This window comes from Pistacia vera, unplaced genomic scaffold, assembly GCF_008641045.1.
Source record: "Pistacia vera cultivar Batoury unplaced genomic scaffold, PisVer_v2 Contig431, whole genome shotgun sequence".
Classification (NCBI taxonomy): domain Eukaryota; kingdom Viridiplantae; phylum Streptophyta; class Magnoliopsida; order Sapindales; family Anacardiaceae; genus Pistacia; species Pistacia vera.
This window is the reverse complement of record NW_022196259.1, coordinates 325,661-352,841: the sequence shown is the minus strand read 5'-3', so window position 1 is coordinate 352,841 and position 27,181 is coordinate 325,661. Positions and strand designations below refer to the sequence as shown.

Genomic DNA, 27,181 nt, shown 5'->3' with positions numbered 1-27,181 from the left:
AAATATAAGGGTATTATTGTCCAAAAATTTAATTAAACAAGAGTAAAATTAAAATGGTATATTAATGTAAATTTATTTTAAAACAAGGGTATTATTGTCTAACATTTTTTATTAATAAGGGATAGAATTGTAACAAAAATAAGATTACCTTGATAATCTTACAATACCTAAGAAAATGAAAGTAATCAGATTACCTTCAATATTACCAACAGTAACAACTATTGGTAATACAAGCTTATCGAAATCTTATATTATTTGACAACCAAATATGATAATCAAATAATATAAGATGATATAACCCCAATAATCTTCTATTATCTCCAACCAAACGCCCCCTTTGTGTTGTGTGGATTCTTTTCATTGTTTAAATGATTCTTAGCCGTGTGAAAAATGCCAGAGATTCCAATCACACATTAACTTTTTTCCATCGTTCTTCTAATTTAAAATTATATGGTCAAGCATGTTGTTAATTCTTGTTCTCATTCTGATAAAAGCCATCACTCAATTAATGCATCTAAACCTTCATATAAATTAAAACCAAACTCCATTAATTTTTCCCATATTGTCTTCTCTTCATTAATCAGCCATGTCTTCCAATCCCAATCCACATAAACTCAGCAATCTTCATGTCATATAAATGCTCGCAAATCAGCGAAAAGGATAAAAGCTAAGCTGACCACTGGATGTCCAGAACCTAGCGCCTCCCAAACAAGAAAGACCGTGCATTCTCTTATCTCCCACCTCTTCGCTTGCTTTTTGACCTTTTTTTCTTTCCTACCTTGGCACCATTACTCGTAGAAGGCTCAACCGATATTGGCAAGATAGTACCATCCTCAATTTCATTTGATATTGATAATTGCTCCGGCGTCTTCTCTGCTTCAAGATCTGCCATCAATTGTGCAAGCTGCAAGTAGATAGAAGAAAGCGACATTGAATGCTCAACACTTGGTTAAATCAGTATGCCAAGAAAGAAAATTATGCCTCACCTTCTTTTCCAACTCCAGTGTTCTATCATCCTTCACTCTCAAAGCCTTATTTTCCCTGAGAGAAGTCAAATGCAAGGCAATGAAATAAGGCCATCCATCAGTTAACTTCACAAATTGAGCAATGGTCTATAATTGTAGTGAGTTACTATCGCTGAGACTTAAAAGATGGAAGTTTCACGTATGATTTGAGTTTAGCTTCCATAATCCTTTGGGAAAAAAGTTATCTTCGCATCAAGTACAGACAAGTATTTTCGTCTCCCTGTAAAGGTTACATCTAGCCCATAAATCTCACAAGTTGTCAATGTTCATTTAACCAGTATTTGCTTACAAATTTCTCTGGCATTTAATGTAACAGCGATCATTGACAATGGGGCCATTGCAGAATATGCAACAATTTCACACATGATGGTGAAATTTAAAAGGTTGTCAAATTCCTAGCAACTTTTGAGGTCAATTCCTAATAAACAATTTGAAATTTACCACCAAATATGCCTTCTAAAATACATGGGACCTGAACAAGAATTAGATGTTTAAAAATGACCATACCTCTCTTCAACTTCCACTATCTTTGCTTTCCATATCTCTTGATTTTCCAAAAGATTCTCATTGAACCACATGGATAAACAAGAAATTTTCGTTGTTAACAAAATCAAGGGTTAACTTGGAACTTATTGTTCAAGCCACACTTTGGAATAACTTACGACATCAAGCAATTTCTTCTCTTCAACACATCTATCCAACTTGGATTGTATCTTCTGCAGTTTTTCAGAGATAGCCTTATTAACAGCTTCAGAAGTCAATTTTTCAGTTTCTTCTTTGATTTCTTGTACCAAGCCGTCATAATACTACAGTCAAGACAGAAATATTAGTTCACCAAGCAGCAACCACAACAAATCCGATTCAAGCTCAAGGTCAAGTAAGGGCTCAAAAGGCAAAGTCATTTAATCATTGAAAATGGAAGAGTGCACTTACTAATTCTTGCTTCTTAAGCCAGGTGGCCAGGGTTTTATTATGCCTGTTAGCATTCTGCACATAGTTTGAAATGAGGATATCAGATTGCAACGTATTAAGGAACATATTACCACTAAATGATGAACAAATTCTTAGACAAGTTAACAGAAAACACTACCGCTTCAACTTTGCTGTTTAAAAGAGCCTCACTAGCTCCAGTATCGCGATCACAGCTTCCATCAGTTTTTAATTGAATTAGTCTGTGAGCATAATTGCTGCCAGTATAATCCCAAACACGTCATTTGTCCAAATCAAGAGTACAGCAGTGTCCTGTTTCAACCCAGTGATTTATAGCAGGCCCTCTTTTACACCTACACCAATATTTTCAGCAAGAAACAGATGAGAGAAAAAGCTACATCTGACCAAAGCGTTACAATCACTCAGAAAAAAAAATTATATATATATATATATACCTCCAACAGCCTACAAAACCACATATATCACACATCCAGAGGTTCTCAGAAGTTTCACACAAAAAACATTTTGATTTTTCAGGCTGCTTCTGGCAATATCGGCAAACCACAAAATGCAGAAAACTAGTCAACGACTCTCAGATATTAGCTAAATCAAACTTTATTTAGGAAAGAACTTTAGAATCAGTAATGCTTAATTACACTGACTGCTGAAATAATTAGCAAAAGGTTAAGGCAAAGAAATTAATTAGCAATTGCAACTACCGCTTTAACGGGGCAGTTTAAAAGAGCGTCACCAGCTTCAGAATCACAACCATGGCTTCTGAAATTATCTTCAGCATGCAAACAATGGGAATTCAACTCAACCAGCTTTACATCAGTTTTTGATCGAATTACTCTGTAAACATAATTGCCGCAAGCATAATTCCAAAGACTCTGTTTTTTCAAATTAACAAAATAGCAGTGCTTTGGTTTTTCCTCCCAGTGAGTTCTAGCATGCCCTTCTTCATACCTACACCAATATTTTCAGTAAGAAACAGATGAGAGAAAAGCTACATCTGACTAGAGGGTTATAATCACTCAGTAATGAAATTAAAATTATACCTCCCACAGCCTACAAAACCGCATATAACACACATCCAGAGGTTCTCAGAGGTTTGACAAACAAAACATATTGATTTTTCAGGCTGCTGCTGGCAATATCTGCAAACCTAAACAAAATGCAGAAAACTAGTCAACAACTGTCAACTATTAGCTCAATCAAACTTTATTTAGGGAAAACGCTTTAGAATCAATAATGCTTAATTACATGACTGCTGAAATAATTAATAAAAGGTTAAGGAAAAGATAATTAGTAATTGCAACTATGGCAAAACCTCACCCATATACCAGGAAATTTAAGCTCTATTATGTCGACTTAAGTATATGGATCATTCATTCATAAAAAAGGATTAAGAAAGAAAAATATAAAGTTTACTAAATCATTAGGTATCATCCAAGTCAAAGAAGTATGTCATTGTTCACCACAAGGTTTTCTCAAAATTGAATTAGCAAGTGGCATCTACATTGGAAGATCAGTAAGACCACATTTAGACTTCAAATTGTCTCAGCACTAAAAATCCCTACACTGAAAGTACCACGATCATCACTCAAACACAAACACAAAAACATATAGAACAAGAAAATTAGAACCACTTACAGGACAAGAAGAATCTGTCCATCTTGAAATACAAGAGCAATGGAAAGAATGATTGCAGATAGTTTTAAGAATTCCACTTGTGCCTTGGTCTAATCCCTCTGTATTAAACAAAAATTGGAGAAATGGAACAGTTGTAAAAACATTTACAATTTTGGTTCATATTCATGAAGCTTTCTGACAACTCAGTTTGAAAAAATCACACTTGAAGAGGGAAGGTAATCAGTTGCTTAAACTAATACCGAGAAATTACCATGACAAACTGGACATGAAGCCAGCGAGCTAGCAGGAGCAGGCTTTGTACCAAGATGAAGTATGTCAGAAGTATTTTGTATGTCAGCTGTAAAATGCACACGGCAAGCCCCTTCCTGTATTAAAAAGAAAAATAATAATAAATAAAAACTAACGGAAAAATGATTAAGCCAATCAATAAATAATTCTAACAGCATCATCATATATAAATTTTCTTAATCAAAATATCAATGTTATTTAAAGTTTTGTTCTAGCACTCAATTGTCGGTTAGAAATAAAAAAGAGCAAAGCATACCTCCAGAGAATTAAATTTTCTACCGTTGAAATGCTGATAGAATTTATCTGTAGAGCCTTGGCTATCAAATCTTAACAAAATACTGTATTGATGCTTCATCCCATTAATCCTAAACCAAAAAAAAAAAAAATATATATATATATATATATATCAATAATGTCATTGTGTTCCCTTTAACGAATTCAAGTATTATTGATTAGGGCAGAGACATTGTTTTCATGTTCACTTTGTGATCTTAACGATTACCAAAGCAGATCCCATAGAGAGTTAAAGTCTATGATTTTACTTCTTTGACTTGGATGATGAGAAAAAGTTTTACCTAACAATGCGCATCTCCGATATATTTTGACCAAATGAAGCACAAAACTGATAAAAATCTGCATATGTCATGTGGCTTGGCAGTCCAAGAACACATACAAGAGGTTTCCTTCCCACCTACACAACATCAAACAAAAATTCAATTAAAAATAAATAAATTATACATTTTCAGATTAAATTAAATAAGGCACAGGTTAGTGACACATTTTTCTATTTTCAATAAAATGTAATACAATTGATCAATGTAAATTCAATGTTGAGATTACATCTAACAAAAACACATAAGAAATGACTCAATGGCACTGTTCGATAAAATCTCAACTCATAGTTTCACCCATAAGCACTAGTGATTTTTTAGTGCAAGCTATGTACCTATTTCAGCAAAACACGACATAATAGACCTATAAGACATTTTTGGCTATTTAAAAGTGCTTTTAATGGTGCCGAAGTACTTTCCGAACTGAGTTATTGCCTAAACTAACTTTTGTAAAGTATAAATAATTCAATTTCCAATTCATTTTTTCTATTAAGGAAAAAAAATTCAAATTAAACAATTCTTTTACTAAACAGAAATTGAATTGAGAGAACAAAAAAGAAAAAAAAAAACCGTTTAGGGTGAGGAAATGAGCTTAAAGGTAGATTGTGATTGGAAGAGGAAGCTGAAACAACGACGCCGCCATCGTCGACGTTGTTGTTGAAAAGACGCATAACGCCACATATCTTTCTGGTTCTAGAGTTTCCGGAATAGAAAGCTAAGGCCGTAGTCATTGAGTTATTAGACGCTGATGAGTCGTCGGAGATCATTCCGGCGGAGGACGTCGATGTTCCGGCGGAGGACGTTGATGTTTCGGACGAGGGCGACGATGGATAATTTTCGTAGACGATTGCTCTGCTGGAGCTTGATGACATGGCTGTCAGAATGGTATGTGACAGTAAGTCATAAGATTCTTATATAGTATACAAAGAAAGAAAACCAGATAGTGTACGGTTGCGGTGCACTGCTTGTTTTTGAAGAAGCAATAGTAAGCCGCCACGTAATCAAGACAAATCTAAGCAAAGAATTGGAAAACTTTCATTATTAATTAATAAAAACTTTATTACCAAAGAGGACTACAATATGACAAGAGGAAGAAGAAAAAAACAAAGAAAAAATAAAAAAAGAGAGAGAGAGAAAAAAAAATCGTAAAAATCAATGGTGGGGATTGTTATATGTCTTTGTAAAACTCTCTTAAATTTTTGACATATAATTGATGAGATTCACAATCATCAAAATGCAACCGTTCATAATAAATTATTGTTAAAATCTGTTTGATTTTATAAATCTTCTAGCATTATCTTGATGTGTGCACAAACAATAAAATTAAATAAAATTTGGATAATTTATTGATTATATATAATTAATTAATTAATTTTTATCTTGGTCAATAACAAGCAACAGATACAAGAGAAATTGACAAAATTTTAAATTATTAGTAAACAAATACATAAATGATATGATATGTTTGTCTCACTTAAGATTTTCTCCTTAATCAGATAATTTTTCAACATTATAAGATTGTTTAGTTTTCTACTAAACTTCTTTCCCATAAGGCTTTTGAAAATTCCTCCAAATTAACTAAACAAAATCAACCTCAAACTGTTGAAAAGAAAATCACTTGTTCATAGCTAATTACAACAGAGGAGATAAAATATGTAGTTTCTTAAACTTATTAGCGCTAGATCCTCAACCATTCTTGGTTCTTCTACTTGTAATAGTGACCATACTTCTTCTATTTCCTCCATGGATGTTCTTTTCCAAGTTCAGGAGTGTAGAAAAATCCACTAAACAGATAACTCATTTAGCACTTCTAGCAATATCGATATTCTTGGTAATGCTGATCCGATGGCTACGTTCAGTTGACATTCCACCGCCTTTACTTTTGACAGTGCACTCCGATCAGTGTTGCTGAATGGTTTGATCTTGGTGTTACTTTTCATGGAACAATATCAGCTTGCCATTCATGAGAGATGGTTGATTAAATAGCAACATTAGAGGATTTGTATAGATAACAGTTTTGAATGTTGAGATAATTAGGATCATAGGATTAGGATGTTAATTTGTTATGTATGATATGTTTGTTGAGAAAATATTTTGTATTTGAGTTTTATATTCGTGGTTGTTATAATCGATTCAAAGTTGATTAGAGTTTTGAAATTGAGTGATGTTATAGAAAGTGTTAAAAAAACAAACTTTCTATTGTTATTGTTTCTCATTATTATGTCTTTAGCTTAGTGAATAAATCATATTTAAGATCCGTTTATTTTTCTAGTATCCAGTTCGGATTGGAATATAAAATATCTAATCCTTGCAATTTAACTTTTCAGAACCTAGTTCCAAGTTTTGAAATTGAGTGATTTTTGTGTTTATGCATCTGAAAAAAAGTTCATTTGGCTTTGACAATAATTTTACACACAAAAGAAGTTTTTTTTTTTTTTGAGATTATGAATAAATTAAAATACTTTAGATAGAATTTTAATTGGTTCGTCTTTTTAATTGTGCATATTATCTAGTTAATGTTACTCGTATTGCCAAATTTAAAAACTAATATAAACATGTCTTTATATATAAAAAATATGAAGTAACAAAATGGTAAAAATAAAACACTAAAACTATCTACACTGAAAATATGAAGAAGACAAACATTATTAAATCAAATAGCAATTAAATATAACTCTTATATGCTATTTAATAATTTTAATGAAAAAACTATAATTAAAAAATAATAATAATTGGAGTCTATAATATAAAATAAAATATGAGGTAAATAGCAGCACTCTTTGAAATTATCTTATAATTGTTTCCTTAAGAGTTTACAAAAGAGAAATAATCCTAATTTATTTATTTTTACTACCTAGTTAATTTTGACAAATTCAAACAAAAATATTTCTGAAATAATAGTTAATTTCATTGTAATTGGTTACTTCAATAATTTGATATAAAAAACTTTATGTCACATGTTAGGAACTAAGGAGTTACATCACTACACACCAAAAGGCTAACTCTAACACCTCTTTAATGCGCTTCCGATTGTGGGATTTGTGACATCTCTGGCCCCTACTTGTCTCGAGTAAACCCACTATCATACGTGGGTGAAAGGATTCCCCCTTATATGCGCTTTAGACGAAAGATCCATGACATTTATCATGTATTATAAATATAAAAAGGTCACATGCTCCCACTCAAACTTTGCCTAAGAGACAAATTAGTATCTAAAAAGTTTCAAACGATAAATACTCACTTTCTGTCCATATCTGTTAATGAATTCCGTCTATAGTAACTGAAAATACTAAAACACCCTTATTATTTTCTTCCTTCTCCTCTCTCCACCGCTTTAAACACATTTCCTTCTCCAAGATTTCGTCTTTTCATTTGCAACAACAAAAGTGCCCCACCACCAGCCCGGCAATAACCACCACAACAATAATCGTCCGGACAGCAGCCACCACAACATTAACAAAATGTTCTTACAGATATTGAAGATTAGCCAAAGATCCAAGGTCAGGGACAAGAGATCATTGGAGTTCATAATTGCCAAGAGCCCTTCAAGAAGCAAATTGAAATTCCACTTTCAAGTTAAAAAAATTGAGTTCTCAAATAGCCAAATCTAAACTCAATAATCTTTAAATAAACTAATGAAAGGTGGAATATATATACAACCTTGTGACTTTGTTATCATCATTGCCTGTAACGTGAAGCCAGGTGCATGGATAAAAAAATGCTGCATCCCAGCTTTGAAACCCACTGTTTGGATCAACCAAGGCGTATTTCAAAGCAGAAAGAGCGTCTGTTGTTTGGCAAACAATTTAACAATCACTTAAGCTAATATCATTAAATTCATCGCATTATTAAAGAGTTGAAGATTAAATTTCAGAGAAAAATGGTGATATTTCAATAATTTATACAGGGAACATGACTAAATTAAACTGCTAAGAAAACTTCAGGGGTGATTAATGTTGTGGTGGCTGCTGTGGGGCGGTTGTTGATGTGGTGGTTGTTGTCGGGACGATTGTTGTTGTGGTGGTTACTGCCGGAGTGGTGGTGGTGGTTGTTGGTGTGGCACTTTTGTTGTTGCAAATAAAAAGATGAAATCTTAGAGAAGGAGGTGTGTTTAAAGCGGTGGAGAAGAAGAAGGGAAAGAAGAAGAAAGAGGAGAAAGAAGAAAATAATAAGGGCGTTTTAGTATTTTCAGTTCTTAAAGACGGAGTTCACTAACAGATATGAACGGAAAGTGGGTATTTGTCGTTTTGAAACTTTTTGGATACTCACTTGTACTTTAGGCAAAGTTTGGGTGGGAATGCCGTTCGGCCATATAAAAATTTATATACTGAAATCAGAATCATATTATGATGGATGATGCTAAAATTTAACTTTTAAAATTATATATTTATATATAGAAAAAATTATTTCCATTTGAGGATTCTCAAAATATGAAGCCTTTTGATGGAGATTACAGTAACAGAGTGATGCTGTAACGGAGAACCTTGGAGCCGTCCTGCCCAAGACGTTGCCGGATTCGGGGTCTGTTTGGATGCGGGTTTATGATTAAACTCAGATTTTACTTTCTTCACATTCAGCTTCATAGAAGCCGCCGTCATTATAGGTACACACAGAACATAACATAGTCGAGTTCAAATGCTCTCTTCAACCATTTCTCGTTGCTTTAACTCAATTCCTCTTCTCTCTTGCTCTCATTTTCTCCTCTTCGCACTTCCTATATCCACTCTCAAACCCGCAAACCCCACTCCAATCCCCACAATTTCGACCAAGAAACTGTCCACAACACTCTCTCCTCCTACGCCAATGACTGGAACCGCGCATTCGAGTTCTTCAACTGGGTCGAAACAGACCACCAATTTAATCACACCACAGAAACCTATAATTGCATGATTGATATCTTGGGTAAGTTCTTTGAATTCGATCAGTCTTGGAACTTAATTCACCGCATGAAACAAAACCGCCTTTCACTTCCTAATCATGCCACATTTCGTATCATGTTTAAGCGTTATGTAAATGCACATCTTGTTAATGAAGCAGTGGATACGTTTAATCGGTTGGGTGAGTTTAATTTGAGAGATGAGACTTCGTATTGTAACTTTGTTGACTCACTTTGTGAGTATAAGCATGTGATTGAGGCTCAAGATTTGTGTTTTGGGGAAAACAAGATTGTGGGGGTTTAATAATAATAATACAAAGATTTATAATATGATTCTTAGAGGGTGGTTTAAGATGGGGTGGTGGGCTAAGTGTGGGGAAGTTTTGGGAGGACATGGATAAGAGAGGTGTTGTTAAAGATCTGCATTCGTATTCAATATATATGGATATTGTGTGCAAGAGTGGGAAGCCGTGGAAGGCGGTGAAATTGTTTAAGGAGGTGAAGGAGATGGGGATTGAGATGGATGTGGTGGCATATAATACAGTTATTCGTGCCATTGGGCTATCAGAGGGTGTTGATTTCTCAATGAGGGTGTAACGTGAGATGAGGGAGGTTGGTTGTCAACCTAATGTTGTGACTTGCAATATTATTATAAAGCTTTTGTGTGAGAATGGGAGGATGGAGGAAGCATATGAGTTTCTTGGTCAAATGCCTGAGAAGGGTTGTGCGCCGGATGTGTTTACTTACCATAGCTTTTTTCGGTGTCTTGAGAAGCCGAGGGAGATTCTTAGATTGTTTGACAGAATGATTGAGAGTGAGATTCGGCCAAAGATGGATACTTATGTGATACTTTTGAGAAAGTTTGAGAGATGGGGTTTTCTTCGACCGATTTTTGTGGTGTGGAAGAAGATGGAAGAGCTTGGGTGTAGCCCGGATGAATTTGCTTACAATGCTTTGATTGATGCTCTAATTCAAAAAGGTATGTTAGATATGGCTAAGAAGTATGATGACGAGATGTTAGCTAAAGGTCTTTCACCAAGGCCAAGAGCAGAGTTGGGCACAAAGCTGGTGCCAGGAGAGGATTAGATGGTGGATAGGTATGTAAGAATAATGTTCATTGAGAAGATGATTCTGGTTTCACCCAGATTCTATTAATGAAGAAGTTGACGCTACATTGTGATGATGTTAGTGCATGGAGGAGTGAATGGTGGATTTGATGGGAAATTAGGAAGGAGACTTTGCAATCATGATCACACTCAGCACAGAGGGTAAATTATCGTGACAAAACAAGTATATGATCATGCTGTAGCTGCAAGAATTTTGGCTGTGCGTTAGAAGAAGGGCTATCCTTATGATTATGTGGGAATGCTCATTGTTGATGATGTGAGCATTGCATCCAAGGATGGACATGATAAAAGATGTAGCTTGCGATTGTTATATGCTGCAACTATCATCTGAGCTTGTGAAAGTTTTTCAGTGTGTTCAGGAGAAGTGCTGTATCAACTCTAATTTTCTTCATGGAATTCAGGCACTTTATATGAACGCAAGTAAGAAGCTCTTAATTGTTCCTTTTTTGGTACCCTGGCTTGAATTTGAAGTCTAGAAATGACAAACCAGCTTACTTTGTCAATGCTGTGGCAATTCATAAACATGTGATTTTTTCTCTACTGTAACACTATATATTAGTTGTACTGTTATATTTGTGTAAAATAAGAGAGAAAATAGGTCTTTCTTTGTAACAACGTTCATAGGGTTGAAAAGTATTAAAATACTTCTTAGATTTTTAGATTATCTCTAAAGTTTTATAAAGTTATATTTCGACCAAGAAATGTTCAACAAACTGCAAAAGAAGAGTTATTTGTTCTCCATAAATTAAACAATCATTTCCATGTCACACAAGCTCCAGTTAAATGAGATTTCAGAATGATGAGTGAGATAAAACACCATAATAGAAAGCTGAGAGACCAAAAGACTAATGAACCTGTTAAGTTACGAAAAAGATCCTAATGAGATTTAACATAATTAGTAAATACTCAGTATCCTAATTGCCGGCAGGAGGGAACACTTCTAAATTTAAACCAAAAGCCTTTCAGTCTCAATGTGATGAAGATCTAATTCCAAATCTTCTTGTACACCAACAACATCTATCTTACTAGTTATTAAGCTAACCGGTAAAATGTATGACTGTAGTTTGAAAGATTCTATTGTAAATAAGTGCTTAGAAAATCAACCCAAGATTAAGCACTTGATAAAAAATCAAATATGAATAGAGATAAGAGGGAAAAAAAAAAAAAAATTTACCTGGTTCACCGATTTGGGCTACATTCAGGGCAATATTATGGCTGAATTTTTTTTGCTATAGATCAGAAGAGTACAATGGTACAGTCTCTTTCACAATGGTATGAGAAAGGCACGTCATCTGAACTCCACTTAGATGACTGGGATGACAATACAGGTACTTAATTCATTCCAAATCTCTAACATCAACTTGTGCCGCATTCTAGTTATTCTGAACTAGCTGTGACATTTATTTTTGTGCACTTCAACTACCGCTTGGAGGTAAGTTATCTTTGGTTGAATAGCATCATCCCTGCTCTAGCTTGGGTCCCGGGATAAAAAACCATGAGCTACCACTGCTAATCAAGCTAAAAAAAAAAAAAAAAAAAAAAAAAAAAGGAACTATAAGGAAGTTTTGTGACTTGAGATTCCTGTAACTTTCTGTCGAATCGACAGAGTTCCATGAACATTGAAAATGAATCAGATAGTTCATGTTTCACATCAACTGATAAGAACAATTTACTAGATTATATGCATAGACTCTGGTTCTTTACTTATCATACGTTTGGAAACTGCAAACCTGAGAAAGACTCAAGTTCTTGAAACAGGACATTTGCTTCATGTAATTAAGCATCTAGTGTATTATAATCATGCCAGTTGGTGGAAGAGTCAGTGTTCAATCAATAACTCCATGTTACTGATTGTGTATCTAGAAAAACATGATGAATTATATTAGATTATCTCTGCTTACTTCTGTTCTTCATAATGAAAATATGCTGCGACACTTTGAAACTGAGTAAAAGTTAAGTTCCTGAAACACGTCTTTTCCTTTATGCCAATGAACATCGAGCACACTCTGACTGGCTAGTGCCACACCCATGCAAGGGATATCTTCAATTTTCCTCGGATGTCCCATAGACATATTTTACAGGTCGGAGAACACAATTATTGAAAATTGTAACTGTGTGGACTTAGACTGCAAATTTTGGTAGTTTCTGTCACAGAGGATAAAGAAGCTGTGTTACATGTACACAAAACTATTGAGTCTGCATATGATATAGTAACCTATATATGTGATAAAATTGCCACAGTGCATGTTTACTTGTGAATGCAAGTGAGCTTGGCATCTTATCATGAAACAATTGGATGTTGAATGACGAAATGTTCCAATGCTGCCATTTAGAAAATCAGGTTAAAAGAATGAAAAATGTTGAGAATATATAGATCAAATGATGCATCAAGATTTTCTTTCCAGGATCAGTACCATTGAGTTACTTTCCTGATAAAAAGACAAACAGATTTTCCAATAATTACCTTTTTTGGGTAAACAATTTTATAACCAAAGGACTCGTTGTCGAAATTAGTTTATTAATACTCTAATGCATAGGTAGATGGCCAATTACCTAGTCCATGCTCAAGCATCAACGGCGAAGTGATGGAGGCTACTCAAATGGCAATGGTACCCAATATAAACATTTGTTTCAGTAGATGTCTCTATTGCATGACTGCTGGATTTTGAGAGCAGGAGAAAAGAAAATAATTAGCAGGGGATAACTTTAAATAAGAAGATTAAGAAAGAAATTTGACATCTGATGGAGGTGGTTTGGTAGAAACCTTGAGAGACAACAGCTTCTTGAAAAACACCACGGTAAGTTGATGGAGCATTTTTAGTTTTCACATTGCAATGGTGCCTGGTATTCAACATTTCTTTCACAAGATATCTTTAATGCATGATTTTTCGGTTGCTGCAGCTTGAAAAGAAAGTAAAAGAAGATTTTAGCAAAAGATAAATTTGCCACAGAACAGTAGATCCGAAGAAATCATATCACCTTGTAATATTATACTATGATAACTAGAGTTAGGAGGATGATTAAAACACAATACGACCGAAATTAAGAATTTAAGATGCCCTATGCCCAATTACCTAGTTCATGTCCTTTACCCAAAAAAAAAAAAAAAAAATTACGTAGTCCATGTCTCAGGTTCCGACCTACAACAACAATTACTTCAGAAAATAGCGATAATTAAGCACTTCTTAGAAAAGGTTACCCCTGCATGACTGCTTCCTGGAGCTTGAAAACAGAGAAAAAGAAAACATTTAGCATGGTACAGCTCATGATTCTATGTGAATGATTTTTGACAATATATTTGTTGCAAAATCATTTATATATTCCTTTATGAGAGTTCATTCCCAGAAAATACAACAAATAATGTCAAAAAACAACTAATTAAAAAGGAGGAGAGGAAATTATCAGTGGGTTGATGGCTAATTTACCCAGGGGACGCAGACGCTCAAAGTTTATGAAACCCACGTACATAACTTTCTCAAATTGTCTAACGACTTCATGCAATCAGGTGACATAGTTTTACCTCTGTAATTTCGTAGCCATATATCTCCAAATTTGGAGTTTGCAAGGCCACAAAAAGTTCTTCATGCCGTTCATTCATCCTCCCATTGAAGTCTAAATCCAGTCACGCAAGTTTTTCTTATTGTTTAGTTCTATTCCCTTGACCTTACCCACATCTCTTAAGTTTCCCAATCCTTCAATGCGAATTTCTCCAATGAGTCTGAAGTTTTTCAGACATTCAATAGAATAAAGCTTTATTACCATAACTGCCATCACTTACAACAAATTCGCCTAAGTTAATCGCTTCAAACTTTTTGGCATGTAACTTACACAAGTATCCGAATTTAACAAATGTCTCAAGTTGATTTAAGTTTCCCATCCCTGAAGTCAGTTTTTGGAGATTGCAACACCCTCTGATGTCTAAGTTTTCTAAATTGAGCAACTCACACAATGTCTTGGGCAATTGTGTTATATCTTCATTATCAAAAGATTCTGATTTAAATTTACCATCTAAAACATTCATTTTGGGTAAGAAACTGAGCAAAATCATGTATTTTTTGCAAGATATTACACTGTTATCATATTCATTTACTTGAAAATCTTGAAAAAAAGAATGCATTGCTAAGTTTTCAAAACACTCTTTAGTCTTTACCAATTAACTCTATATCTTTGTTTAGTTTTGACCTTACATAAACTTGAACCATCCATAACTTAATCAATTGTACTCTCTATATTTCATAATTCTTTGGAAAAATTGAACAATGTGAGAAACATTTTCTTCAAAATAGGGGGTAAATATAATAGGTTAAAAGTAGAGGTTGAAAAAGCTCTTGTTCTACTTCTAATTCCCATATTCTGCTCTCTACGATATTTTTCTATTTGTCAAATCTTTTCAAGCACAAAAGACCCGCAAGCCTTTACACTTTTGAACAATTTGTTTACCAATTTCTTCAAATCCTTTATTGGCTTTTCTAGAAAATGCAACTTGACTAAATAATAACCAACATTCCTCCTTGGATAGTATCAATCCCCGGTGAGATCATGTTGGTGGTTTAAATGACATTTGCAACAATCTCCTTCATGTGGTTACCCAAATTCTACTTTTTGGAGAACCACACTTGAGAGACTTCATCAGTTCTTCCCAAATTCTGGAATTTTCGGTCCAAATGTCATCTAGGACAAGAAGAAACTTATTTCCCTCAATATGTTGACATATATTTTGCATTATAGTTTCTAGCAGAACTAACTTTGATGCATCATTTGTAAGAGATTCAAATTGATTTAGCAATACTAGACTCATCAAAATGTTCATAAACACACATCCATATTTTTTTCATTAAAATGGCTTTTGACCTTATCATCATTAAAAACTAATGGGGCAAGAGTGGTCTTGCCCTCCAATCCCAATAATTGAGCTTACGGAAGTCTTGTTGTTGAATACTTGGACTTAACAACAAATTCACTATTCTATCTTTATCTTCATTTCTTCCACGAACCTTCGTTAAATCAACTGAAGATGTTGTCATTGGTTGTTCCAGTTCTTCTCTACTGTTTGTGCTTGAGCTGAAGTTGGACATAGCTTTCTTCGAAGCAATTATATCTAATTTTCTATCTAGATCTTTGTTATGCCTGAAAAAGTAGGGCTGACGTGGAGCCTCGTCAGTAAAGGATGGTCAGAGTTCAGAAGGGTTTTGTGCCATCCAGGTGCGGCCACGTCTCACCTAGTGCAAGTGGCATGGCTCCTGTCAGTACAACAGGTGAGTGCCAGGCCAACAAGCGGCTGGAGATTGCCCACGTGTCAAAGCCCTGCTTTAATCGAGGAAATCCCTCGGGCAGGTGATCAATGGGACGCAAAGAAAGGATTTGCACGACACTTACCCACTTGCAGCTTTCATAATCATTACCTTGAACTTTCCCATTATAAATAGAGGACTTGCCTCTCATTTGGGGGGATTAGCTAATTTTACGCTGAAATAACTCTCTCTCTCTAAATTGTAACTCAACTCGCTGAACGCGACCTGATCACTCTCTCTTATTAATACAATAGCAGTGGACGTAGGATTTGTTTTAGAGCATCCGAACCACTTTAAATATTGCTCTTCACTTTTTATTTGATTCAATCCCCTCATATCATGTGTGACTTCTAAGTCATTTTAGCATTTTACACGTGAGAATAGTTGGTGTCAAAATCAAGCATCAACAGTTTGACGCTAGAAGGAGGGCCTGATTTAGTACCTACTCTTCATCAGAAAAATCTCTAACTAATTGGTCCTACAACAGCAAATGACTTGCAGTTTCGAATTTGAGCGAACCAATCATGGCATGAAGAAATCCCCCAGATCCAGGAGGACACTGCTCCCGAAGTGCCGCCAGTCCAGCAGAATATCACGGGGGATATTCCTTCAAGCTCGCGGCTTGACCCAACCGTCATGAGTTACTTGGAGAGGTTCAATGATACTCTTCAAATGGTCTGCCAAAGGCTAGACCGATTGGATCGGGTCATGCCACCCGAATCCAATGAGGCGGTGCCACCGTAAAAAAGGCCTGCAGGTCTCGTGAAAGCGCAAAAAAAGGCAAAAGCCCATACCGCGTGCACTGCAGCGCGTCAGAGAAAGGGAAAGCAAGTGGCGCACAACGGACCCAAAGGCTTCGAGGGACTAGCAAACACCAATCGTGCCCCGGGTAGAATACCTGTGGTATTGCGACTCAGCGACATGTCGCAGCATGAGCCGTTCTGCACCACGTCGCATGGGCACTCCCACAAAAGTGCAAGGCGGGGAGATTCCCAATAACGGAAAAACGACGACTTCGATCGTCATCATGCAGGGGATTCCCATCGTCCATGGGTCGGTTTGTACCACCACAGAGGTCGGGAAGATTCACCGAATCACTTAATGCAATCACACGGCTCTAGCCAGCGTGTGCCAAGATTGCCCGAAGCTTACAACGAAGGTGAGGAAGAGTCTGATTTGCGGTCTTTCCTTAACCGCAACCGTGAGGGTCGAACCCACGTTGCGGAAAGTGATCCCCAGGTAGCTCCGTTGCCTTAGATTGAGGAACTACAGTGAGCTTTGGATCAGCTTAAGGCTCAACAACATGAGCAAGGGCAGATCGCAGAGGTGTTTCCCTTTTCTCCGGCAGTGTTAGCTGCCCCTCTCCCATCGAGATTCAGAATGCCCAACCTGCGAGCATTCGATGGGAATTTCGATCTGTAGGATCATTTATAATAGTGCAACGACCTCATGGAACTCCACCAAGTCTCTGACTTGGCAAAATGTCGTTGCTTGGCAGTAACCCTTACCGCCCATGCCAAGCGCTAGTTCAGGTCGCTTCCAGTAGGATCGGTCAGCTCATGGCCTTAAATGAGCTTGACATTTCTGAGGTACTTCCAGGCGAACAGGAAGTTCTCAATGCCGCTAAGCTACCTGAGCAATATACGACAGGAGAGGGATGAACCCCTCCAATCTTATATAGACAGGTTCCACAGGGAGCTCCACAAAATGGTTCATACTCCCGAAGAGTCTGTTCGAACTCTCATCATTATGGGAGTTTGCTCGCAAACAGACTTATGGAAGGAACTGCAATCTGAGGACGATGTTTCCTTCACTCGCTTCTATAGCCTTACTGAAAAGTATCTCTGGATCAAAAGTTCCATGGCAGCTCTTAGTCGCCATGACTCTGATCCATCGGGTAGTGCTCCCAACCGAGGGGAGGATAGGAGGGCTGATTACAGATAGACTAATGATGATTAGCGAAAAGAAAAGAAGCAGCGGTACAAGCCCAAGAAATCTTATGCCCCAGTTCCTCGTCGTGATCGCGACAAGAGTTAGTACACTCCTTTGAATGCCTTGGTATCGGCTATTCTGGATAAATCAGAAGAGGTCAGTTTGCTCAGAGAGCCCGAGCCCATGAAGAATCCCCTCTCAGCCAGAAACAATAAAAAGTACTGTTGTTATCATCGGGATAATGGGCACCACACCGATGAGTGTCGGGCCCTCAAGCAAGCAATTGAAGACCTCATTAAATAGGGACACTTCAAAGAGTATGTTGATGACTCAACTCCCGTTTGGGAGAAAAATCAAGAGGAACCAGGGAAGAGGCATTGTGGTTGCAAAGGCCTCTACAGTGTGGGGATCATCTTTGGAGGACCACACCCCACGAGGAACTCTCGAGGTGCCCAGGAAAGGTATGCTTGGGAAGCCCGTCATGACCCCATAAGTGTCATGAGCATGACGCCGCGACTCGTCAAGGTTCGCAGAGAGGAGGAAATCACCTTTTTCGAGAAAGACTTAGTGCGATTGCATCATCCCCATAAGGATGCTCTCGTCATCACGCCTAAAATAGGTCGGTGCGAAGTCCACAGGATGCTGGTGGACAATGGAAGTGCCGTGAATATCTTATTTTAGCGAGCCTTCGAGAAGATGAAACTGGACGAGCCAGATCTGAAGCCTACCTCCACCCCTTTGTACGGTTTCACTGGTAACCATTTGATTCCCAAGGGGATGACCTCACTCCAGGTCATGTTGAGAGAAACCAACGAGCTGACCAAAATGACTGAGTTTTTAATAGTAGACTGTCTTTCCGTTTTCAATGGCATCTTGGGAGGACCTTTACTACGAAGCTTTAAGGCAGTCACTTCAATATACCATCTGAAGATGAAGTTTCCCACCCCGACGGGAATAAGTGAAGTAAGTGGATCTCAACGCGCATCTTGTGATTGCTATGTAAGGGTAGTGCAGATGACGTGCAAAGGAAAGGGAACACCATTTGACATCCTTAAGCAGGCAATGGCAATCAGCAGGATTGAGCCACAACCTAGCTTGGTTGAGGATGACATGGATCCTTGCATCTAGGAATGCCCTCACAGTGGGATAGTCGAGGACTTATCCGAGGTATCGGTCGATCAAAGAGAGCCAACCCGAGTGTTGAGGATCGGGAGTAATCTCAACCCTCAGCTCGCCAACGACCTGACAAGCTTCCTTAGGAAAAATGTCGACATATTTGCATGGACTCATGTTGACATGGTCGGGATCAGCCCGAATGTTATATGCCATTCCTTGAATATTGATTCGCCAAAAGAGGAGAGTAATAGACCTCGAGCGGTATGCCGCTTTAAAAGTTGAGGTAGATAACCTCTTATTGAACGGGTCCATTCGGTGTTAGGAAACGATCATACATGGCAGCGGAAAACAAAAATTATTTACATCATAGATCGTTCCTTAGAACCAAGATCAGGGAAAAAATTTACAGTTTATAAATTATATTAGAATCTGCAGAAAAATCAGTTTAGAGTTTAAGAAATCATACGCACATTTGGAGGCTCCTCCAACTTGTCTCTGAACGGTTTTCGCTACCGACCCAATTGTGGGATCGAACAGGCGGTAGTCCACATGAAGATAACCCCAACGAACTAAAAAGGGATTTGCTAGATCCTCTTTAGCCTTTAAGAACCAAGAACAAAATCAAGCAAATTTTGTTTCAAGTAAAAAAGCAATCTAGCGTGGGAGAGAAGGGGGCTGAATTTTTTGCTTTGTGAATGAAAATGAATTCTATTAATTATTTCACAAAGTGTTGCACTTATGTAGTGCACACTATGCCCTGTTCCATCATGGAATGGGCTTGGGCACCAACCCAAACAACTCCTATGTCCAAACAGCCCCATTTAGATATTTTAATAATTATTGTTATTTCAATTAAATTAAATTAATATATATTTCATATATTAACATTTAATAATAACAATAATTCATTTAAATATATGCGAACACATATTTAAATATAATTTCACTTATTTAATTTTATTAACAAATTAAATAAAGCTACGACCTCAACAAATTTAATTACACTGTGAAATTACCAAAATACCATTTTGCCTAAAAAGACGAAAACGCCCTTCTTATAAACTGGCTCTTAAATTATCTTCTATGTGTGTGACCCATAGGCTCCTCATCATACCGATAGTGTGTAGTATCGCGATTAACACCAATTAATCGTCTCACTACACACAGACCAAGATTAGCCCCTAGCAAGGTATCATGGCCACCTGATAGATTCGGATTCAGCGAAGCAGCTACCCGTCAATGATATGGTTACCTGATGCGTTGTAACTACAACATGCAAATGTAGCAAGTGTACTAGTCGCACAAGTAATAAAGTGATGAGTGAGTATCGTTTCCATGAGGATTGGTGGCTAAGCACTAAGTTTTTCTACTATTTTCAAGTTGGAGCAATCGAGTTGTTTAGATTGATGGGAGAATTTTATTGATGCGTTGTAACTACAACATGCAAATGTAGCAAGTGTACTAGTCGCACAAGTAATAAAATGATAAGTGAGTATCGTTCCCACGAGGATTGGTGGCTAAGCACTAAGTTTTTCTATTGTTTTTAAGTTGGAGCAATCGAGTTGTTTGGATTGATGGGAGAATTTTAAACTAAACTAAATCAAAATTTCTAAATATTCAAAACTAAATTATGAAAGCAAATTTAAAACACGGATAAAATCAATTCAAACAAATGGGTAGGATTTTGACTTCATTCGGACTCTATGGGTCAAACCTAAGGATTATACTAATTCCATATTCACATGCATTGATTGTAAATCGAACTCTCTAAAGTATAAAATATACCTTCTCAGGCTATATTTCCTTACTCTTCCCTATTAAACTTCCGCACCCAACAAAATGAAGACTAATAGTTCAAAGCTCATTAAGCACAAAGAATCCTAAATTGATTTCATTAATTCTTAAATCTATCTCTAGCATTTAATACTACAATGGTGATTACCCAAGAAGCTTAACATGAATTATTTCTCAATCTCATCATGTTCATCACATAAAAACAATAAATACAGAATAATCACACAATCAAAGCAAAATCATATGAAAATAATAATCATCAATTCTTAACCTATTAGAATCCGAGCTACATCAAAACCCTAACCCAAAGTGGGTTAGTTCATAGCTAAATCAACAACACAAACAAAAGAAATGAAAAACCCAATGTTCAACATAATGAAAATAAGAGAAAGGACAAGAGATCTCCCCAAATGATGAATCCACTGGTTTTAATCTTGAATCTTCACCCTTTTTCAATCAAAGTTCACCCAAAATAAACCTAAGAATATGAAAATAGCTGCCCTCTCTCTAAAAACGAACCACCCTACAAAAAATGACTAAGTTTCTCTTTTATACCTCGCCTAAAACCCTAGGAAAATGAATAAAAATTCAAATTGTGTGTTTTGGAATTTGCAGACTTCGCTGCGGCGAAGAAGTGAAATAAAGCTCTCGTGCGCAACTCTCTTCGCTGCGGCGAACCTTCATGTAGAATTCTAAATTTACAAAATTGCCCTCTGCTTGTTTACTTTGCTTCAATCTTCGATCTTCAACACTCTCCTCATGGAAACAAGCTTCATAGTGCTCCACTTTGCTTCATAACTTTCCCAACTTCTGAGATTCGCTCACTTCTGAGTCCAAAAACTCCAATTCGCTCATTATTTGCATAAAATGTTCATTTTAGCTTGAAACACAAAATATAAAGAATTCAGTAGCAATTCAGGTCAAAATGAACTAAAAAGTATCTGAAATCCAACTAAAAAGTCTAACAAAAACAGTATAATCCACGGATTATCATTACTGTACAATTCAATCCTTTCATCATCCATTATCTCAACGAGACCGAGACATAGAAATAGGGTCAACCTCAGTTACTCTTGATATGTATGTATTTAGTTACTAGACCAATGACTGGAATTATAAACTGGATAGAGCAACAACTTAATCCCACTGTGGCTATAGTTTTAGTGTCATTGCCATTTACTGAATTGCGCCGTGAGATAACTTCCCCCCGTGCCTGGGAGCGATGAATCCTCTATCGATCCACCATAGTCTTGATACACTCCTTGATGCAGCCAATCACTATCGTATTGATAGCTCTGAATAGAACTACGTTAGGCTAGTGTCAAACTACACCAATCGGTGCACAAGGCGCTCCGGTGATCTCAGGTCTAAGGATCACATGCATCACCATTCGTTAGAGGATTTGTTCTATAGACACTGGGGTTACCATCCATATGGAATCCTCTGGTGTGTCAGTCTAGTGAACTTGCCTATAGCAAGCACCCATGTGTTGCACCAGGTTGTCACCAAAAAACCTTGACAAGTGAGCTCAGTCACTGCCTTTTGATAGAGTTGTTCAACACTATGATAGCCTTACCATATTATCTGTGCCCTTACTTTAGAATAATACTGGGGCTACGGACGTTTCTAAAATGGCCACCATATGTGCTCATAGGGTTCTCCATATCAAGATTTGAAACACTTGATACCCTCGTCACGGTTCTACCATTCTAAGGACATATATCAATACATACAATGATGATTTACGCGATATAGAATAAAATGCATTTTATTGATCAATGAACATTATTACAAAGAATCAATTCTACAATAATTGATTGGCTCTAGGGCATCTACTCTAATAATCTCCCACTTGCACTATAGCCAATCATTTATGAATTTAATAAACTGCTTATCTTGATTTTCTTTTCTGAGTCTTTGAGGAAAAGGTACGGGTGGTGTGTGATGCGCCAACTCTGGTGGTATCTCGGGGAATGGCAATTTCTCTTTCCTTTTCTTTTTCCCCTCTTCCTGCTTCTGTTCATCTTTCCTTGGGCTGGGTGGTTTCTCTTCAGTAATGATTTCTTCATCAACTTCCTCATCAGATTATTCATTTTTCTTTGATGGATTTTCCTCTTTCCTTGGTTTTTCCACCTCTTCTAAAACTGTCCCACTTCTCAACGAAATTTCATTTACTTGCTGCCATGGGTTAGTCACTGTGTTGCTTGGTAGAGATCCCTGCTGTCTCTCATTTAACTTCTCGGCCAATTGCCCTATCTGTACCTTAAGATTCTGAATGGATGCCCCTTGATTTTTGAAATTCGTCCTCGTCTCATTCATAAAACCTGTGGTCGCTTGCATGAACTTCCTAAACATGTCCTCCAATTTTGTCACTCTTGGATCTCCCGGTTGATTATTCACCCCTGGTTGGTTGTTTGGCAATGCTCTTTGGTTCCATTGATTATTTTGGTGGTTCTGATTGTCCCAAGCCAGATTTGGATTATTTCTCCACCCCGGATTGTATGTGTTGGAGTACAGGTTATTTGGTTGCCTCTGATTTCCTGCCAAGTAGGTCACTTGCTCAGATGATAAAGATGACGAAGCAAATGTGTTCCCCACTTGACACTTACTGCTCACATGGTTACTTGCACAAAAATCACAAGTTAGTTGAGGTGCTTGAATAGAATTTACCTGCATACTTCCCAACTGTTTCTGAAGTGCTGTGAGCTGGGCTGAGATGGCTATGAAGGCATCAACTTCATGAAGACCCGTAGATTTTCTTGTTATTGCTCTCTCATTTGGTCTTTGATAGTTGTTGCTTGCCAAAACCTCAAGCAACTCATAAGCCTCCTTTGGTGTCTTATTCTGCAAAGCTCCTCCCGATGCTGCATCCACTATGGTTTGCACGTTACCCATCAGTCTATTGTAGAATGTTTAGACTTGAAGCCAAACTGGCAACCCATGGTGTGGACATTTCCTCATCAATTCCTTGTACTTCTCCCAAGCCTCACACAATGACTCGGATTCATCTTGTAGAAATGATGTGATATCATTTCTCAATTTTGCTGATTTTGCTGGAGGAAAGAACTTGGTCAAGAACTTCTGTGCTAGATCATTCCATATTGTGATAGTTCTCGATGGTAGTGCCATTAACCACCCCTTAGCTTTATCCCCTAATGAGAATGGGAATAACCTCAACCTAATGGCATCATTTGACACTCCATTCGACTTGAAGGTGTCACAAATTTCTAAGAAGTTTGCAATATGTTGATTCGGATCTTCCTTCAAATCACCATTAAACCTTATTGACTGCTGGATCATTTGGATAATTGTCGACTTTATCTCAAATGTGTTGGCTTGGACTGCTAGTCTCGTAATGCTCGAACCATTGCCATTAACCATGGGAACTGAGAATTCCCTTAGTGTCCTGTTTTCTGGTTCTACCATTTCAACAACTATTTCTTCTGATTCAACCACTATATCCTCTCTTTCTCTTCTCTCTCTGTTAAGTCGTCTGGCGGTTCTCTCAATCTCAAGATCAACAGGAACCACTGGTTGACGTCTCGCTCTTCACATAAACTGCACAAAATTAACGAAAGAAAGTGAGATCACAAACCAATTGAAAATTGAAAACAAAAATTAAAACTTCAATCTAGCTAACTATAGAAAAACTCAATGTTAACTTAAAACTCAATCTCCGGCAACGGCGCCGAAAACTTGATGCATGTTTCCTACAACATGCAAATGTAGCAAGTATACTAGTCACACAAGTAATAGAGTGATGAGTGAGTATCGTTCCCATGAGGATTGTTGCTAAGCACTAAGTTTTCTACCGTTTTCAAGTTGAAGCAATCGAATTCTTTTGGATTAAAGGGAGCAATTTAAACTATAACTAAAACAAAATTTTACTGAAATAAAAGTAAACTATGAAAGCAAGATTTAAAGTATGGATAAAATCAATTCAAGCAAACGGGTAGGGTTTTGACTTCATTCGGACTCTATGGGTTCTTTCTAAAGAATTAAACTAAATTCATATTCATATACATTGATTGTAAATCGAACTCTCTAAAGTGTCAAACATACCTTCTCAGGCTATGTTTTCCTACTCTTCCCTATTAACCTTCCGCACCCAACAAATTGATTTCATTGGTTCTTGAATCTATCTCTAGCATCCAATACTACAATGGTGATTACCAAGAAGCCTAACATGATTCATTTCTCAATCTCATCATATTCATCACATATAAACAGTAAATTCAGAGTAATCACACAATCAAAGCAAAATCATATGAAAAGAAAAACGATCTATTACTTAACCCATGAAATTCCGAATTATAATCAAAACCCTAACCCAAAATAGGTTAGTTCATGGCTGAATCAACAATACAAACCAAAGAAACGAAAATACCAAAATTCAACATAATGCAAACAAGAGAAAAGACAAGAAATCTCCCCAAATGACGAACCCACTGGTTTAATCTTGAATCTTCACACTTTTGCAATCTAAGTTCGCCTAAAAATGAATCTAAGAAAATGTCAATAGCTCCTAACCCTACTCGTAGACGACATTTGGCAAAAAGACTAAGTTTTTCTTTTATACCTCGCCCAAAATCCTAAGAAAACACTAAAAAGTAAAACTGTGCCTTTTACAAAAACTGGAAAATGCAGACTTCGCTGCGGCGACAAAACAAGCTAAATCTGGTGCGTGACTGACTCATTTTTCTGCGACGAAGCTTCCTGAAGAATTCTAAAATTATAGAATTGCCCTCTGCTTGCTTCTTTGCTTGAATCTTCGATCTTCGGTGCTCTCCCTTGGGAACAAGCTTCATCGTGCTTGACTTTGCTTCAGGACTCTCCCAACTTCGGAGATCCGCCTGCTTCTGAGTCCAGAAACACCAAATCTGCCTTTATTTGCACAAAATGCCCATTTTAACCTGAAACACAAAATGTAAGGAATTAAGTAGCAATTCAGGCATAAATGAACTAAGAAGTATCTAAAATCCGGCCTAAAAGCTCAAATAAACTAGTATAATCCTCGGATTATCAAATATGCAAGGGCAGTCAAAAGCAAGGTTGTGGGAAAATAAAGGCAGAAGCGATCATTGGTCTTCGTCCTTAGGCCCTGAAGGTGCGACCTCGGTATCTCTGTTAGGAAACGATCCATTGAGGTAGCGGAAAACAAAAAATTAATAACAACATGGATCATTCCATAGAACCAAGATCAAGGCACAAATTTACAGTTTATATCAAAACAAGAATCTGCTGAAAATTAGTTTAGAGTTTAAGAAATCATATGCATGTTTGGAGGCTCCTCAATCTTTGTCTCTGAATGTGTTTTGCTACTGACCCAAATGTAGGATTGAACCGATGTAGTCCACACGAAGATAATCGCAAGGAACTAAAGAGGGATTTGCTAGATCCTTTTTAGTCTTAAGAACAAAGAAGAAATGAAATGTATTTGATTTTCAATCAAAACCAAGTCTGGCGTGGGAGAGTATTTTGGGGCTGGAGGTTTTTGTTTTTTTTCAATGAATGAATGAAAAAAAATCTGACTTATTCACAAAGAAACCTTTTTCTTTTATAGTGCAAGTTTAATTGCCCTATTCCCTTATAGAATAGGCTTGGGCTCCAACCCAAACACCCCATGTTTCCAAACACTCCTAATTAGATATTTTAATATTAGTTCATCATTATCTCAATTAAAATCAATTAATACATATTTAATATATTAACATTTAACAATAATGATAACTTATTTAAATATATGCAAACACATATTTAAACGTAATCTCACTTATTTAATTTTTCTAACAAATTAAATAAAGGCTACGACCTCAACAAATTTAATTGCACTGTGAAATTACCAATAGACCCTTTCGCCTAAAAAGACAAAAATGCTCTTCTCATCTTAAATTATCTTTTATATGTGTGACCCATAGGCTCCTCATCATACCGGTAGTGTATAGTATCGCGATTAACACCAATTAATCGTCTCACTATACACATAACAAGATTGGCCCCTAGCAAGGCATCATGGCCACCTGATAGATTCAGATTCACCAAAGTAGATACCTGTCAACGATATAGTTATCGTACAATTCAATCCTTTCATCATCCGTTATCTCGAGGAGACCGAGGCATAGAAATAGTGTCAACCTTCGGTTACTCTCGATATTGTATATTCAGTTATTGGACCAATGACATGTATTATAAACTGGATAGAGCAACAACTCAATCCCATTGTGGCCACAGTTTTAGTGTCATTGCCATTTACTAAATTGCGCCGTGAGATAACTTCTCCCATACCTGGAAGTGATGAATCCTCTGTCTATCCACCATAGTCTTGATACACTCCTTGATGTAGCCAATCACCACCGTATTGACAGCTTTGAATAAAACTGCATTAGGCTAGTGTCAAACTACACCAATCGATGCACAAGGCGCTCCGGTGATCTCAAGTCTAAGGATCACATGCACCACCATTCGTTAGAGGATTTGTTCCATAGACACTGGGGTTACCATCCATATGGAATCCTCTGGTGGGTTAGTCCAATGAACT

The 27,181-nt window shown here is 36.9% G+C and overlaps 2 protein-coding genes and 1 non-coding gene across 3 annotated transcripts; 2 read left to right on the top strand and 1 right to left on the bottom strand.

The window, feature by feature from the left end:
* Positions 1 to 321: 321 nt before the first annotated feature.
* LOC116143649 (BRAP2 RING ZnF UBP domain-containing protein 2-like) lies at positions 322 to 9,105 on the bottom strand. Its single transcript, XM_031429098.1, has 12 exons — positions 8,962 to 9,105; positions 4,472 to 4,587; positions 4,153 to 4,261; positions 3,859 to 3,973; positions 3,609 to 3,706; positions 3,014 to 3,120; positions 2,672 to 2,921; positions 1,959 to 2,012; positions 1,692 to 1,831; positions 1,533 to 1,601; positions 987 to 1,041; positions 322 to 904 (listed from the first exon to the last, which is right to left on the bottom strand). The coding sequence occupies exons 1-12, from the start codon at positions 9,103 to 9,105 to the stop codon at positions 731 to 733; spliced, it is 1,431 nt and encodes a 476-aa protein (XP_031284958.1). The 3' UTR covers positions 322 to 730.
* On the top strand, positions 9,065 to 11,113 carry LOC116143658 (pentatricopeptide repeat-containing protein At1g80550, mitochondrial-like). The gene is given in 3 exon segments (XM_031429105.1): positions 9,065 to 9,677; positions 9,679 to 9,763; positions 9,765 to 11,113. Coding segments are annotated over 3 exon segments (1,074 nt in total). The 5' UTR covers positions 9,065 to 9,393; the 3' UTR covers positions 10,470 to 11,113.
* A 12,465-nt stretch (positions 11,114 to 23,578) lies between these two features.
* LOC116143663 lies at positions 23,579 to 23,685 on the top strand. The gene has a single exon (XR_004130164.1). It is a non-coding gene; the product is annotated as a small nucleolar RNA R71 (small nucleolar RNA).
* The last annotated feature ends 3,496 nt before the right edge of the window (positions 23,686 to 27,181 follow it).